Below are 17,572 nucleotides of genomic sequence, written 5' to 3' on the forward strand. Positions count from 1 at the left end.
GTAAAATTGGCATTCTTTCTCTGATAAGGAGTTGCATGAAAGCAGGTACTCAGAAAAGAAAACGTATGAACAGGCTCAACACCAGAGAACTTTCATAACTGCATTGCAGTCAGCTAAGATAATTTTTTTTCAAAATTTAATTGTCATTCTGTAATTCAAAGGCATACAGATGCCAGTGGAACCCCTTGATGATGTCAACTACACAGATCTCTGCATCTAGAGGTCTGAACCTGCAAGTTGAAATTAAGTCTACTAGAGAGTATATCTTAAACAAATATTTTGAAACTAAAGAAACACAAGTCAATGAAGAGATTATTCTACATTGTAAGCACTGCCACCTCGTACCAAAAATACTGCTCTTCTAAAATAGGAAGATGTGCAGAAAATGGGAAAAGTAAAAATGAGTTCTTTACCAGTATCTTGCCTTCTGTTGTAACATGTTCGCAAGTTGTTTCTATTTTCTCACTGTATCTTACAGCTTTGCAAAATGATGTGTATCGCATTGTTTATGAAATAGGATTTTTTGATTGCGTTTCTCTGAAATTAGGATTCATTCTGACTATTAATAGTCAGTAATGAGCTATTAATAAACTTAACAGTTGCATCACCAATCTCAGTATGGATGTTAGCATTCAACCTGCAATGCAACAACAATTGGAACCCAGCATGGCACCAAGCCATGAAAACAAAATTTAAAATGAAAGCAAAACCCAAAGGGTTTCATAGATTAAAACAAAATTCTGGAGTGAACTTAAAGCTGTATTGTTACTGCTATTATATGTTACTGTAGCTTGTAATTTATTGTTTGAAATCATCAGAGTCAAAGCCTTGTTATTGCTTTTGAATATATAATTCCAAGCAGAAAATTTAGTAATTACATGAACCTTTTTTTATACCTTTCAATACTTACAGATGTAGCCAGTGAGAAACAGCGAAGACTTCTCTATAACCTGGAGATGGAGCAAATGGCTAAAACTGCCAAAGCCCTCATGGAGGCTGTAAGCCATGTGCAGGCACCTTTTACCAGTGCTACACACTTGGATCATGTTCGGCCAATGTTTAAAGTAAGTTATTAGTTGCTTGTAGAAATGTATTGATGATTATCTTTTAATCTCTTGAATAAACCTTGCCACTTTCTTATCACCACTTTTGAGTCTATGGTTTTTAAAAACCATGCACCACCTCCCAACTCACCACCTGTGCAATTTATTTGCCCAGCGTCCTGGTCAACAGACTTCTTGTTAATCCCCTCTCTGTTGAAAGAGGGAAACTATTTGTTAGTATGTGTATGTAAAAAAAACCCTCAAATAATGGATCCATGTTGCAGAAATAGGATATTGTATAAGGAAGAAATAATGTATTTTTAGCACAGATCTGAATCATGGAATCTTTTAAAGATTGGAATCTTGTGGAAACTTATTAATATTGGGGGATGGAGTGAATTGAATTTTGTTCAGATTGTTATAAGATATTTTATTGTGAGTGCTATTAATTTATTCAGATCGTTGTGGATTATATCTACTGTGGTGTAATTTTCACAGCTGTCAGAATGCGAGCAAAGTTTTATGAGAAGGTTTTTGATGTGAATTGGCCTGAAGCTGCTCAGTGAAATAGAAACACATAGCGTATTTTTTGCTTTAGAAGTCACAGAGCATCAAACAGCCAGCGAAAAAGCCTGAAGAGAAAATCTGCGTGATTTTAATGACTTGAACATTGCAAGGTGAAGACATCCACTCTACTGGGTGCCCACTTCACTTAAAAATTGTGCTAATCTCTGATAAGTTCAGAACACAATGGAACAAGTGACTTCAAGTGATGGAATGCACTGACCTTGAACACTGAGTAAAATAGTTTCTTATCACTTGTAATCTTCAAACATTTAGTAAATTTGTAATTTGTCTGAAACTTCTATATTAAAAAAGTCTATGTTTATAAACTATTAAGATTTCTTACAATCTGAAAAATAACTTGTATTTTAAAAACACTATTTCATTTGAATATGCAAATCTTCCTGTCAGTTCACGAAGAACTGAGGTGGGCTTCAAAATCTTTCTGAATTTTCTCATGTATTTTCAGGTAAATTAGTCTTAAATGAAAAAGCAATGGGACAGTTATGCATTGCATGGGGGCATGTTACTGCAGATGCTGGAATCTGTACTGAAAGCAATAAAAGCCGAAGATCACAGCGGGTCAGACAACATTCATGGAGAGAGAGCAAACTAACATTTTGAGTTCAGATGACTCTGATGAAGAGTCATCTAGACTTGAAATGTTAGCTTGCTCTTTCTCTGTGGATGCTGTCTGACCTGTAATCGCCAGCTTTTTTTTTTCAGAATAATTATGCACTTCAGCAAGCAAGTCCCCTTCCCTTCATTTCATATGCTCCCTTATGGTCTCTAGCTATCTCGTGTAATATCTGGAAGAAAGATGTTGCAATTGTATCCCTTGTTCTTAATTCTGCCTTTTCTAAACCAAATTGAATAAATATTCAGAATATTTCATCTCTTTAGTTGCACATTATTCATCTATATTTAGCATACGTATGGCTTCAGAAGCCATTGTGCATTTCTTTTTCTGAATTTGTTTTTCAACCTCGAGTTTATTAATTATCCAGCACATTCATAAAGGATTTGATGTATATGAGATAAACACCTTTGGCTTTGAGACTGTTCCATACATGGAGCTCTGTGCAACAAGAATCAAAGCTGATCTAATGTCAGGGCAAGTTTTGATTGTTTTCCAGTCAAGTCAAGATTCCTGTAATCTTTCAGCATTTGTGTCTCCATTTTGCAGCATTTTAAAGAAGTGAATTATGCCTCTTAATTTTCTCTGCAATACAGCAGAAAATGCCATGAAAAGGTATTATGATTTACCACTGGAATCTTATTTTAAAATAACTTTTGTTCAGACACTAATACCACAGGGATTTAGCAGTAATTGGTTACAAACTGTTAAATCTCTAACTTATGTGAAATAAGGACTAGAAAGAAGCAGGTTACTTTATTGCAGTATCTTTGCGAGTTAAGTATCTCGCACCTTAGTGATGGAAACAGTGCAGTAGAGTGTTCTCTGGAGGATAAGCTGTAGGATATGCTGTATATTTGTTTTCTCATAAAAGCTTTTAAAAATAAAATTTCTGTTTCATAGTTGGCTTGGACACCATTTCTGGCAGCTTTCAGTGTTGGGTTACAAGATTGTGATGATACAGAGGTGACCTTCCTTTGCCTGGAGGGCATACGGTGTGCTATCCGGACTGCGTGTATCTTCAATATTCAGGTAATATCTTCACCCTTACATAAATCAACTTGTTTTGTTCCAATAGCGTTTAATGGCATAGGTTGTGTTTGTAAGAGTAGGTTTATCCTGTTTTCTAAATCTCCAGAGGTTGGAATTGAGTTGAACCAGACAGAAATATATGCCACAATGTTAGTGAGATTTCTCATGTTGAGACATGCAGGTTAATCTAGCATTGCCCCACTTCACATTTTGTATGTTTTTTGTTCTTTGGGGCCTGTTTTTCATTTTGAGTTGCTGTTTTTGTTTTAGCATCCAGTACAGCAGTGTCTGGATCACAAACACCCACTCCATTTTCTGGCTGTGAGGAAAGTGCCTTTTTTTAATATTCACTCATGGGATGTGTGTGTTGTTGGCTGGCCATACTTATTGCCCATCTTTAATTGCCCTGCTTTTCTTTTGGCCTTACTTCCTGCCGTTGGACCTTCTGAGCCTTGTTTCCTCCCAACCTTGCCTCCTGGCTTGCTCACTATGGCCTTGCTTCTCTATCCTGCCGTTCCACCATCAGTAACCAACCCCTACACCCCCAGCCCATTTTCTGCACAAGGCACTTCATTCTTAGCTTTAAGCTCCTGGTCTACCAATGGCTGCAGTCAAACTGAGGTTCTTGGGACTCCATCTCGTGGCTGAGTTTGGTCAGTCGAGGTAGTTCATGGAAACCTTACAGTGTGGGAGCATTGAGCCCACGCCAGCCCTCCAGACAGCATTCCACCCATGCACATCCTTATAACCCTGCATTTCCCATGGCTAACTCACTCAGCATGCACATAACTGGACACTATGGGTAATTTAGCATGGCCAGTCCACCTAACCAGCACATCTTTGGACTGTGGGAGGAAACCGGAGCACCTTGAGGAAACCCACACAGACACTGAGAATGTGCAAACTCTACACAGACAGTCGCCCAAGGTGGGAATTGAACCCAGGTCCCAGGCGCTGTGAGGCGGCAGGGCTAACCGGGGACCTTTCAGGTGTGAGGCAAACGTGATAACCAATGCACTACAGAAACAGGTCGTATTGGGACTTCAGCTGCACTGATCAGCCTCTGCAATTAGATGGAGCCTGATCAAACTACCAGTACTGCAGAATAGTATATTACTTTCTTCTCTTTTACCAGAACTTGAAGTACAGGTGGTGCATGCATAATGTTTTAATTGTTTTTCCTCTGCTGAAGTAGTCCCTATGGAACTTAACTATGGTTCATGAAAATTAATCAATCCTTTACTCAAAGCCTTTTCACTCAAAGTCACAATTTTCAGGATCATATCCATGACTATTCACGAGGACACCATGTACTTTTATGTTCAGCCTTTAAAAAGTTACCTGTATCAAGTATATTTGTTTTGAGTATGTCATGGTATGGTGTGCCCATAGTTGTTGATGGGGAGAATTTGTGTACTTGTGTAGAGTTTTTTTCTGGATTAATGTCTCACTTTAATTTCTGAAGTTGCTCAAACTGCCTTAAAACATTGTAACCTGGATGTGGTTGTATGAAGTATAAAGACATATGAATAAATTGTATACACTTTACCTTAATTTTTTGTTTGTGATAGGATTAGAAGATCTATTGCAGGCTTTCTGAATAACTTTCTCTAATAAGTTACAGTGTATTCATATTAAATGCCGGTATTTTCAGGGTGAAAAATGTTAAATGTTCTAATTTAAAAACAATTATTGACAATGCTGTGAATCAAAACAGTCAGTTTGGTAATTCATCAAACTCACTGAGCCATGATGTAGGTAATACTCGTCTGATTGGAAAGCATCGTTCTCTTTCTGTACAGAGAAGCAGTCTATGTACTTTTTGTTTTCCGATTCAAAGGATGGTGAACTTCATTAGCTAACTATGAACATTGGTGTCATACAGTAAAATAATATTGTATCTTTTATTGCATTTTAAAATGACTTTAATTACAACAATTATGTTAACAGCTTGAAAGAGATGCCTATGTGCAGGCTCTTGCACGATTTACTTTGTTAACGGCCAGTTCTGGCATTACTGAAATGAAGCAGAAGAACATAGATACTATCAAAACACTCATCACAGTGGCTCACACAGATGGGAACTACCTTGGGACCTCCTGGCATGAGGTATAAATGTCTTAATATTTACTACTATGTTTCCTTTCTGAGACTGGCAAAAACTTGTTGACTTCGGTTGATAATATAAATTGTTGAGATGGAATTTTTAGGTATTAACTTTGCATCAGTATCCATTTATTGAATTGCTGTGAATTGTTTAATTATGCATTAGGCAAAATGTTTAACTCTTGGAGTATTATTAAAGTTATAAAATGGTGTCCTGGCAAATGTTGAGATGTTTTCATGTTTCAGACAATTTTAATCATAAAGTCATAGAGTCATAGAGATGTACAGCACAGAAACAGACCTTTTGGTCCAACCCTCCATGCCGACCAGATATCCCAACCCAATCTAGTCCCACCTGCCAGCACCTGACCCATATCCTTCCAAACCCTTTCTATTCATATACCATCCAAATACCTCTTAAATGTTGCAATTGAAACAGCCTCCACCACTTCCTCCGGCAGCACCTTCCATACTCGTACCACCCTCTGCGTGAAAAAGTTGCCCCTTAGGTCTCTTTTATATCTTTCCCCTCTCACCCTAAACCTATACCCTCTAGTTCTGGACTTCCAGACCCCAGGGAAAAGACTTTGTCTATTTACCCTATCCATGCCCCTCATAATTTTGCAAACCTCTATAATGTCACCCCTCAGTCTCTGATGCTCCAGGGAAATCAGCCCCAGCCTCTCCCTATAGCTCAAATCCTCCAACCCTGGCAACATCCTTGTAAATCTTTTCTGAACCCTTTCAAGTTTCACAACATCTTTCCAATAGGAAGGAGACCAGAATTGCACGCAATATTCCAACAGTGGCGTAACCCATGTCCTGTACAGCTGCAACATGACCTCACAACTCCTGTGCTCAGTACTCTGACCAATAGAGGAAAGCATACCAAATGCCGCCTTCACTATCCTATCTATCTGTGACTCCACTTTCAAGGAGCTATGAACCTGCATTCCCAGGTCTCTCTGTTCAGCAACACTCCCTAGGACCTTACCATTAAGTGTATAAGTCCTTCTAAGATTCGCTTTCCCAAAATGCAACATCTTGCATTTATCTGAATTATACTCCATCTGCCACTTCTCAGCCCATTGGCCCATCTGGACCAGATCCTGTTGTAATCTGAGGTAACCCTCTATGCTGTCCACTACATCTCCAATTTTGATGTCATCTGCAAACTTGCTAACTGTACCTCTTATGCTCGCATCCAAATCATTTATGTAAATGACAAAAAGTAGAGGACCCAGCACCAGTCCTTGTGGCACTCCACCAGTCACAGGCCTCCAGTCTGAAAAACAAGCCTCCACCACCACCCTCTGTCTTCTACCTTTGAGTCAGTTCTGTATCCAAATGGCTAGTTCTCCCTGTATTCCGTCAGATCTAACCTTGCTAATCAGTCTCCCATGGGGAACCTTGTCAAACGCCTTACTGAAGTCCATATCGATCACATCTACCTTGTTTTGAGAATTAATCTGCTCCTCGGATGCTGCCTGACCTGCTGTGTTTTTCCAGCACCACTCTAATCTAGACTTTGCATAGACCCAGTCTCACCAGCCTTCTGTGATTAAAAAAAAATTTATAGATTCTGTATCCTCTAAGAGAAGAAATTCCTCCACATCTCTATTTTATATAGATGACCCCTCGTTCTGAGATTATGTCCCCTGGTCCTAAACTCTCCCACAATGAGAATAAATCTTTCTGCACTTTGAAATCCCCATAGAATCTGGTATGTTTCAAAAAGTTCACCGCTCACTCTTCTAAACTCATATGAGTACAGGCCCAATCTGTTTAATTTCTCCTCATGAGAAAGTCCTTCCATATCCAGGATCAGCCGAGTGAACCTCCTTTTGGGCTCCCTCCAATGTCACTTTATCTCTCCCTAGATAAGAAGACCAAAATTGTTCACAGCATTTCAACTGGAGTGGTCAAGAGTTGTACACATAGTGCAAAAAAGATCAAATAATGCGAAAGGTGGTAGAAATAATCTAGGGAATTGTACACCAGTGAATCTCACCAGTGAATCTCATCACCTATTGGAGAAAATTCTGAAGGAGAGAATTAATCTCTATATAGAAAGGAAAGGCTAATCAGGGGTAGTCAGCATGGCTTTGTCAGAGGAAGTCATGCTTAACTAATCTGATTGAAGTTTTTGAGGAGGTGACCAAGCGTATAGATAAGGGTAGTGCAGTTGATGTAATTTATATGGAATTCACAGCATTTAAGAAGGTACCGCGTGGGAGATTGATAAAGATAAAAACACGTGGTATCCAGGGTAACTTGGCCGATTGGATCCAAATTTGGCTTTGTTGTAGGTAAGAGGATGGTGGAAGAAGGCTGTTAATGTGTCTGGTGGCTGGAGTGCTGTGACAAACCATAAGGATCATTGCTGGGCCCCTTAGTGTTCATGCATTGAATTGTAGAGTGTGGAGCAGTGCTACTGCTCTTTGTCAAGTGAAACATACAGCAAGAAGTGGGAGTCGGCATTTCAGCCCCTCACAATTTCTTCCATTTAAAAAGATCATGGCTGATCTGATTATAACCTCAAATCCATATTCCTGTCTACCCCTGAAATCCTTTCACCACCTAGCTTTCTAAGAATCTATCCTAACCTCTGCCTTAAATCACGTGAGACTTCATAGAGTTTGGCACCAAATGAAATTTTTATTCAGGGAACCATTGCTAACACGTTAGGGAAAATGGCCACCTTTTGTGCCTTAAACTTTTAAATTATTGGTAACTGAAGACAGATATTGACAGTTCATGATTGACCTATTGTCTAATGTAATCTTTGCCTGTGCTAAAATATTAGTTTGACACCTGATAATCCAAGTCATGTTTCACATTTTTTTTCCTTTTAGCTTAGTTTCTATATTCCTCAATTGTAGTTCTCAATATGTACATTTCAGTGTAGGGCATTCATTTTAGCAAGGGTATTTTAGTCACGATTGCTTAAAACAAAGTCTGTCATCTTTTATGTGTCTAATATTAATTCTTAGATCTACGATTTCATAAACACGTCAGTTGTATTATACAGCAGCATAATTCATTTCACTTTGAGGTGAATCATTCAAGTGTGACAGTGTAAACCTTCAGAAATTGTTTCAGAACATTTAAATGTCCTTAATTCAATTTGTTTTCTTTTAGTTCTAATTTTGTAATATATTCAAAATATTTTGTAACTTTGTCCTTTCTTGTATCTGTAATGTTCATAGATCTTAAAATGTATCAGTCAGCTGGAACTGGCCCAGTTAATAGGGACTGGAGTAAAAGCACGTTATATTTCTGGAACAGTTCGAGGTCGAGAAGGATCAGTTTCTGGATCCAGAGACCAGACAGCTGATGAATTTTTAAGTTTGGGACTGGGTAAGTTAATTTTCTTCAACAATTTATGCTTGGGAGTAAATTTCACCATGGCCAAGTGCTGCCGTTTTTGGCCTTGATGTTTCTTTTAAAATGTAATTGTTGCATGAAGCCAGCTTTTTCAATGCACAGCACCTTTAATTCAGTTTACTTGCCTGCAATCACTATATTTAACACTGAGCAGGACGTACAGGCTTCTACAAGGCCAAGTTCTGTGCAGGTTCTTGGGAATATGGATTATGGTAGGTCCATTCCTATCAAATTCAGCATTCTGAAACAATGTACGTCATTCAGCCTTTCGCATTTTTAGTGGTTGTCCACCACTGGTTCACTGTCTAATGTTTCAAGTTCTCATTTATTTTCACATGCAGTTCCTTCTGGAGTAAATCCCCAGCCACCAAAATCTTATCCCTGCTGTCTTCGTTTTGTCTTCATCTTTATCATTCAAGTCTTCATTCAGTTTTCCTATAAACAGTAAGATGTGAAAGCCAGCCATTTGACACTTAGATTAGAGTGCTTAAGAGGGTCAAGAAAAATGAATCATAAGAAGTTTCCAACTCATTCCATCAGTGTGATTTCTGAGAAACCAAATATCAGACTTGAAGTCGAAAGTGGAAAAGGAACTGAATTGGAGGAATGGTTCAGTGAAATGGCATGAAAAGAAAAGCTTGCATTTGTGCAACATTTCTTAAGGCTTCAGGCCATCCTAAAATCAGGTAGAGGTGCTACCAGATGGAGTTTAATATGGACAAATCTGAGATGCTGCATTTTACTAAGGCAAATCAGGGCAGGATGTATACACTTCATGGTATAATGCTGGAGAGTGTTGCCAAACAAGGAGACCTTGGTTCATCGTTTCTTGAAAGTAGAGTTGCAGATAAACAGGTTAGTGATGGCGGTGTTTGGTACACTTGCCTTTATTGGTCAGTGCATTGAGTAAAGGAGTTGAGATGTCATGTTGCAGCAATACAGGACATTGGTTAGGCCCCATTTGGAATGCAGTGTTCACTTTTGGTCTCCCAAATATAGGAAGGGTGTTGTGAAACTTGAAAGGGTTTAGAAAGAATTTACATGGATGTTACCAGGGTTAGAGCATATGAGCTAGAGGGAGAGGCTGAACAGGCTGGTGTTATTTTCTCTGAAGCATCACAGGCTGAGGGGTGACCTTACAGAAGTTTGTAAAATCATGAAGGGTATGGATAGAATGAATAGCCAAGGTCTTTTCCCCAGGGTAGGGGATTCAAAGCTAGAGAGCATAGGTTTAAGGTGAGAGGGTAAAACTTAAAAGGGACCAAAGGAGCAACATTTTCATGCAGAGTGTGGTGGGTGTATGAAATGAGCTGCCAAAGGAAGTAGTGGAGGTGGTACAATTCCAACATTTAAAAGTCACCCAGACATGTACATGGATGTGAAAGGTATAGAGGGATATGGGCCAAATGCTGGCAAATTGGATTGGGTTAGTTTCGAATATCTGGTCAACATTCAGATGCTTTAAATTTTGCAGTAGAAACTATTTAATATGTATCCTATAATTAGCGAATCTGTAACAGAGAACATAAATGTTTGCATATTCAATTTTACCCTTTTGGTATTAAAATATTTAATCTGGGCTTGTCTTCTTTTTACATTTGCTCTGACATCTCAAATTGAGTCATTAAAAAGTTATTTCCATTTGGGTTATTGCTTTGTAAATTTAACATGATTACCTTTTTTTAATGGTACTGTATATTTGCAATACCCTGTAATTGCTTCTTCTGTCTAGAATTATTTACACATACAGATTGCATTTTGTGTTACAAACTAAAAGTTTGCACTAGAGTAAATAAAAACCCTAAAAAAATTAATCCAGTAGCATTTGTTTCAATGCCTACTCAGGTACTCTAGTCAGTGGGACTGTGGACCGAAAACAAATAGCCAGCATCCAGGAATCTATTGGTGAGACAAGCTCACAGAGTGTTGTTGTTGCAGTTGACAGGTAAGGCCAGTTTGATTTCAGATTTACATTTTGTCATCCTTTTCGTTTACTTTGTCCCTTATGTTTTGACTTTCATTTACAATTTAGTGTTTGATCAAAGTAGTTTAATGGAGGAGGTACCCTGTCCTTAGAAAAATTAATGTAATAATTAATTTATGTTGCATTTTTATCACAAAACATCACAAGGTACTTCATTAGGGTGTTATCAAACAAAATTTCACTAAGCCACAGCATGTTAGGACAGATGACCAAACACTTGGACAAAGAGGCAGATTTTAAGGTGCATCTTGAAAGACACAAGTGATGTAGAGCAGCAAGATATTCCGAGAGATCTTGATCTGTTGAGGTCTAAGATGTATTTATGGTAACAATGTAAATTCTGGTGTCAACGTGGAAAAACTGCAACACAGGATTACTTATGTTCCAAACAGCAGAAGTGCAATCGACAGGGCGACCCCACAACTTATAAGACAACTCAAAATTCTGAGGTTTTTCCCATCCAGTCATGCATGGTGCTGAACAGCTAAACAACACATTCAAGGAGGATGCTTACTAATATTCCCATTCTCAATGATGGGGCCCAGGAATTCAGTATAAAAGACAACGCTGAAACATTTGCAAGTACTTTCAGTCAGAAGTATGATCCATCTCTGCTTCCTCCTGAGGTCCCCAGCATCAAAGATACCAGTCTTCAATCAATTTGGTTCATTCCTAGTGGCATCAAGAAAAACTTGAAGACAACGTTCTACTATTTGTACTGAAAGCATCTGTTCTAGAACTGGCTATGCCCCTACCCAAACTGATGTGAAAACTTACTCAGGTATATATTGTCCGCAAAATGACTGTCTGAAAAGTTTACTTTCTCATCTGCAAAGGGTTGAAACTGTTATTGACAGTGCTATCAAGTGACATTTGTGGTCTCTCCAACGGCTCAATTCCTGATCTCATTGCAAGCTATAGCTGAAAGTGCTGAATTTAAGAGGAGAAATAAGGGAGACATCAAGGCGGATTTGACAGAATGGAACATCAAGGAATCCTAACAAAAGTGGCCCCACTGGGAATTGACGACAAAATTCTCTGCTGGTTGGAGTTATACTGAACTCAAAAGAGTTAGTTGTTGGAATCTCAGCCAAAAGATATCACTGCAGTGTTGAGAAGTGGCATGTGACCATTTCTAACGAGAGAATCCAACCATCGACCTTTGACATTCAATGGTGGTGTCATTGCTGAATCCCTACTGTCAACTGGGCATTAATACTGGGCAGAAACTGAACAGAGCCAACCATATAAATGCTGCAGCTATAGAAGCAAATGAGAGGTTGTGAATACTGCAGTAAGTAACTCATTTCCTGACTCCCCAAAGCCTGTCCACTCTGCAAGACAGGTTAGGAGTGTGATTGAATGCTCCCCACTCACCTGGAGGGGTGCAGCTCCAACAATACTTAAGCTCAGCGCCATCCCAGGATAAAGCAACCTGCTTAAATGGTATCTTTTCAACTCTTCCAGTTTGCATTCTGATGCAAATCACCACCGATGTACAGCTACAGCAGTGTGTACCACCTGCAAGGTTCATTGTAAAACTTACCAGGACTACTTAGACAGCACCTTCCAAACCTGTGACCTTTACCACCTGGAAGGACAAGGCTAGCAGATACATGGGAACAGTGCTATCTGCAAGTTTTCCTCCAAACCACACATTATCCTGACTTGGAGCTATATCGCTCTTCCTTTACTGTTTACAGTCAAAATCCTGGAACACACACCTTCACTAACAGAACTGTGGGTATCCTTACACATCATGGATTTCAGGGATTCAAGAAGACAAGAGACTGTCAACTTCTTGAGGACAAATAGAGATAGCAATGAATTGTCATTCTGTGAATGAACAATGATACAGAACAGAGGTGGCCATTCTGCCTTTTGCAGGTGCTGGCTCTTTGAAAGATGAATCGAGTAACATCCATTGTCCCACTCTTCTCTCAAATGCCTACAGTTTTTTTCTATTTCACATAACAATCCAGTTCTCTCTTTTATGTTATTATTGAATCTGATTCCACAACGAAGTGGTAGTGCAGTCAAGTTGCTGAATGTTTTTTAAAAAATTATTCTGGAGTGTGGAGGCTCAGTCTTTGAGCAAGACGAGATCAATAGACTTCTACATATTAAAACATTAGTGGAAATGGGAATAGTGCAGCGATATGGTTAAGATAGGGGAAATCAACAGTGACCTTATTGAAAGGTGGGGTAAACTCAAACGGCTAAATAGTCCATTACCGCTCCTACTTGCCGTATTTTACTTCCTCATTTCACTGCTGATTCTTTTATCTTAATGTTCAGTCCACAGGTTACCAAACCTCTACCACCGGAAACTGTTTTCCCTTTTTTTTCCCCCTGTTGTCATGCTTTATGATTTTTGGTCACATTACCTTCCCTGCTGCAAGAGCAACCCTAATTTCCCTCATCTTGCCACTCTGTGAGCTATTGTAGTAAACCTTCTCTTTGCAATATCTATGTCTTTTGTCATCCTTAACGTTTGATATTCACAATTAGCCACAAAACACAATACAGTTAGCCAACCTTTCATAAAGGTTTCGTATCTCTTCCTTGCTTTCTTTGTTTAGTAACTCTGTTTAAATCAAGAATCCTTTATATCTTTTAATAGCTTTTGTAATTTGAGTTGCTCGTTTCAAAGACTTGTATGCAGATATACACTGACATCTCTGTTCTTGCATTCCCTATGAGATTGCGCCATTTATTTTTTATGGTCTCTCCTCATTCATCCTAGTGAATATTTTACAGTATTAAATATCATCTAATATGTGTCTTCCCATTTTGCTCAAGAGTTCCAAAGAAGACTTATTTTGGACCAAATTTTAACTATCTTTGTATAGATGCTGTAGAGCTTGGAATTTTTCCAAAGCTTTGTTTTTATTTCTGTTTTCGTTGTTTTTGAGTTGGAAACACATTAATAAAGAAAATTAAAGTAAGGCAAAAACAAAGAACTGCACCTGCTGGAAATCGGAAGCAAAAACAAAAATTGCTGGAGAAACTCAGGAGGTCTGGCAGCATCTGTGGGAAGAAAATAGAGTTAACTTTTCAAGTCCAGACACTCTTCAAGACAAACAATCACTGGACTTGAAAAGTTAACTCTATTTTCTTCCCACAGATGCTGACAGACCTGAATTTCTGTAATCGAGAAAATTCTCTTGTATGCATTTAAGGAAATCGTCCACCTCTTCTTATATACTTACGTCCTCAGCCAATATTAAGTTAATTGAATTCAGTTAACACCATAGCAAACTTTGCCTGCTCTGTCCCTTTTCCAGTATTTTATGGCCTTTGGTGCATGTGACTGAGAGCCATGTGTGCATTTTATGTGTAATGTTCAAAATGAAAAATCTACTTATTGCATTCTAGAATTTTCACAGGATCTACAAGACTTGATGGAAATGCTATTGGTAAGTGCTGATTATCAATATTTTTAATATTTCTATGTCAGTTTACTCCACTGGTGCATTGGATAACATTGTAGTTATTTTTTATTTACAGTTGATTTTGTACGCTGGCTTTGTGCTGTTTCCATGGATGAGTTAGCCTCACCAACACATCCACGAATGTTCAGTCTACAGAAGATTGTTGAGATATCTTATTACAACATGGGACGAATAAGGCTACAGTGGTCCAGAATATGGGAGGTCATTGGCGACCATTTCAATAAGGTAATTTTAGATTAGATTCCCTACAGTCTGGAAACAGGCCATTTGGCCCAACCAGTCCACACTGACTCTCCGAAGAGTAACCCACACAGATCCATTTCCCAACACTTAACCCCACTAATGCACCTAACACACAGGCAGGAATTGAACCTGGGTCGTTGGTGCTATGAGGCAGCAGTCTAACCACTGAGCCACTGTGCCACCCTAATGTTCTGAAAGTAATTTGATCTATCATAAGCTCATTTTAAATGTGCTTATTTACTTGTCCAAATGAAAAAGTATTTTACGATGTTTGCATAATTTTTTTACTTCTCATGGTTCCTTAGCTCAAGTGTTGATGCAAAGAATTTATCCTTAATGCCATGTTATCAATTACATTTTTGGCATGATTGTGTTTATTATGTATAGACTTTTGTACACCGGCATTTATTCAGTCAACAACAGCTGCTACTGGACTTGCACCTTGTACATTTAAAAATGCTGTTGCATTGGGAGCTTAATGTGTCTTCCACTCCTTGATGCAGATTAACCCTGCCTACTCCCTCATTATGCTTGGTATTTAATATTAAGATTTGTTTGGTAAATGTAATCAACATCGGAAATTATATAAATTTTACTTAGTTGTTTTTTGGTTCCTCAGCCTTTTTGACCTTATCGCCTGATCACTTCTCTCTCTTATCACTAATCATCCATAATATACTTTATGTTACATTCCCCATAGAGACTAATAATTTTAAAGAGAAAATTGAACTTCCAATTATATAAGAACTAGGAGTAGGCATAGGCATTTCAACCCCTCGAGCTTGCTCCACCATTTAATATGATCATGGCTGATCTTATCTTGGCTTCAATTCCTCTTTGCTGCCTGGCCTCCTTAACCCTTCAACTCATTATGACTCAAAAATCTGTCTATCTCCTTAAATTTATTCAACATCCCAGTATGCACTAAAGTGAGGTAGTGAATTCCACAGATTCACAACTGAAAGAATAAAATGTCAATATTAGACCTACAGCTGTTCACAGGATTCTTGCTGTGGTCTGATTACTACCTTGTATAGTTTTAGCAAAACTTCTGTACTCATATACTGCATTCCCTTTGAAATAAAGGCTAATGTTCCATTTGCTTTCCCTATTACCTGCTATGTTTAGATGCTGGCTTTTTGCAATTCATGGACAAGGACTCCCAGATCCCCCTGTTCAGTTGCTTTCTGCTTTTCCATTTGTATTAAGACAACTTATCATCTCCACCTAACTTTAGCCTTTATTTTACCTTTTTTTTTGTTGTCTACCCTCTAGAGACCAGTTCTCCATCTACCCTGGTCCATTGCCTTCATCATTTAACCTTCAATTGAGTTTTGTTTGCAGTGTCATAGTAGACTGTCTAATCAGATTGAAATATCCAGTGTCATTACTATAATGCAAATTTATTTTGTTCACCATATATGATCTTCTCATACGAATTTGTAATATTTAGTGGATGAAATCAATCCATTGAATTGACTTTGATTAAAGTGATTTTTTATAGTGTTGTTATGAATTTTGTATTGCCCATCTATTATCAGGTTGGCTGTAATCCCAATGAAGATGTTGCCATTTTTGCAGTAGACTCTCTGAGGCAGTTATCAATGAAATTCTTAGAGAAAGGAGAACTTGCTAACTTCAGGTTTCAGAAGGACTTCTTGAGACCATTTGAGCACATAATGAAAAAGAACAGGTAAAGTTACAAGTGAACAAGATTTTAAAAGAAATTGTTTCCTTTCTGTAGTCAAATTTCAATTTCATGCAGAAATTATATAAAAACTATTGTAACAGATGAGTTATAATAAAAATGGCTCATATTTGAAAAGTTGTAGATATGTTATACAATATCAAAATTACATTTTATTTGCTATATAATCAGTGTAATTTTTAAAATAATTTAAGAAGCAGCAAGATAAGTTGTTGAAGATGGCATTTTTTTTAATGATATTTGAATACAAAAATTGTCTTCACCTTCTGTAATTTTTAGCAAAGATATTTTAGGTTACATGTTTGGAACTCAAGTTTTGTAAACTAGGGTCGATGTTCAGGTTAGCTTAAATAACATATGTTCAAGCAATCTATGTACAAACTCTCCCTTTCTTCACCTGTTACTTATGCTTACAAAGAATGCATGTTTCACCATATACATGTTGATTTTACAGTTGCATATGTTAAATGCTTTCATCTGTATTCTTGCAAATTTCTTCTTTAAACCTGAAGATCGCCAACAATCCGTGATATGGTGGTTCGGTGTATAGCTCAGATGGTTAACTCACAGGCTGGCAATATTCGTTCTGGGTGGAAGAACATCTTCTCTGTCTTTCACCTGGCCGCTTCCGATCAAGATGAGAGTATAGTAGAACTAGCATTTCAAACCACAGGGCACATTGTCAGTGAGTATACTTTCAGTGTCATCCAGTTTATGAAATTTTGGAAGTACGATTCATTTAACCATGATGTTTTTAATAAATAAATTCTGACACCCCCTCCTACTCAATCTAAAGTTAGAATTTAAAATGGGCAAGCATGTATACCTTCAATTTTTTGAACTGCTCCATATAAAGAAGGACCATCCTTCTTTACCTTTCACAGTTTAGTACCTTGTCTAACCACTCAGTAGTTTTCTATGCCCAACCATGAAAATCAAAGCATCATGGAAAGTTTATGTTGGGTGAATGATGTCGATTTTATCCCTAGACCTTGATGCACATCCTATTGATCTCACTTTGACTACTTCACTTTTGGCACTTATCCCTAATTTACTGCATGCTGCTGATATCTGTCACAATTTTGCAATTTGGATTTTATATCTAAATTATAACAATGCACAGAGATGATGCAAGTATTAATGTTTTAATACTATGACCTCAGAAATCATTTCTTTTTATGGATTTTAATGATTAATTATAGAGCATAAAATTACTTTTATAGCATGATCACTTGATTTCTCATTGTCAATTCTTGTTAATTAAATTTCAGCAATGGCAATTAAATGTATTTGTATTTCTTAACAACAGTATTGGACCAATTTAAATAGTCCAACTCTTCAGTTTTGAACTTACTGCTTCTTTTCATCTCACCCTTTAGTATCTTAACACATGAGAATCTCCAATTGTCGTTG

The 17,572-nt window shown here is 37.8% G+C and overlaps 1 protein-coding gene across 3 annotated transcripts in view; it reads left to right on the forward strand.

The window, feature by feature from the left end:
* arfgef1 (ADP-ribosylation factor guanine nucleotide-exchange factor 1 (brefeldin A-inhibited)) overlaps positions 1 to 17,572 on the forward strand; it is a 192,469-nt gene that overhangs the window by 141,174 nt on the left and 33,723 nt on the right. For all 3 annotated transcript variants that reach the window (XM_072571482.1, XM_072571483.1, XM_072571484.1), the window contains 9 exons: positions 913 to 1,064; positions 3,148 to 3,276; positions 5,227 to 5,385; positions 8,592 to 8,742; positions 10,615 to 10,714; positions 14,132 to 14,172; positions 14,264 to 14,433; positions 15,993 to 16,144; positions 16,672 to 16,844. In XM_072571482.1, the coding sequence (XP_072427583.1) occupies positions 913 to 1,064; positions 3,148 to 3,276; positions 5,227 to 5,385; positions 8,592 to 8,742; positions 10,615 to 10,714; positions 14,132 to 14,172; positions 14,264 to 14,433; positions 15,993 to 16,144; positions 16,672 to 16,844 (1,227 nt within the window). The remainder of the gene's footprint in view (positions 1 to 912; positions 1,065 to 3,147; positions 3,277 to 5,226; positions 5,386 to 8,591; positions 8,743 to 10,614; positions 10,715 to 14,131; positions 14,173 to 14,263; positions 14,434 to 15,992; positions 16,145 to 16,671; positions 16,845 to 17,572) is intronic.

Source organism: Chiloscyllium punctatum, chromosome 5, assembly GCF_047496795.1.
Source record: "Chiloscyllium punctatum isolate Juve2018m chromosome 5, sChiPun1.3, whole genome shotgun sequence".
NCBI classification, from domain to species: domain Eukaryota; kingdom Metazoa; phylum Chordata; class Chondrichthyes; order Orectolobiformes; family Hemiscylliidae; genus Chiloscyllium; species Chiloscyllium punctatum.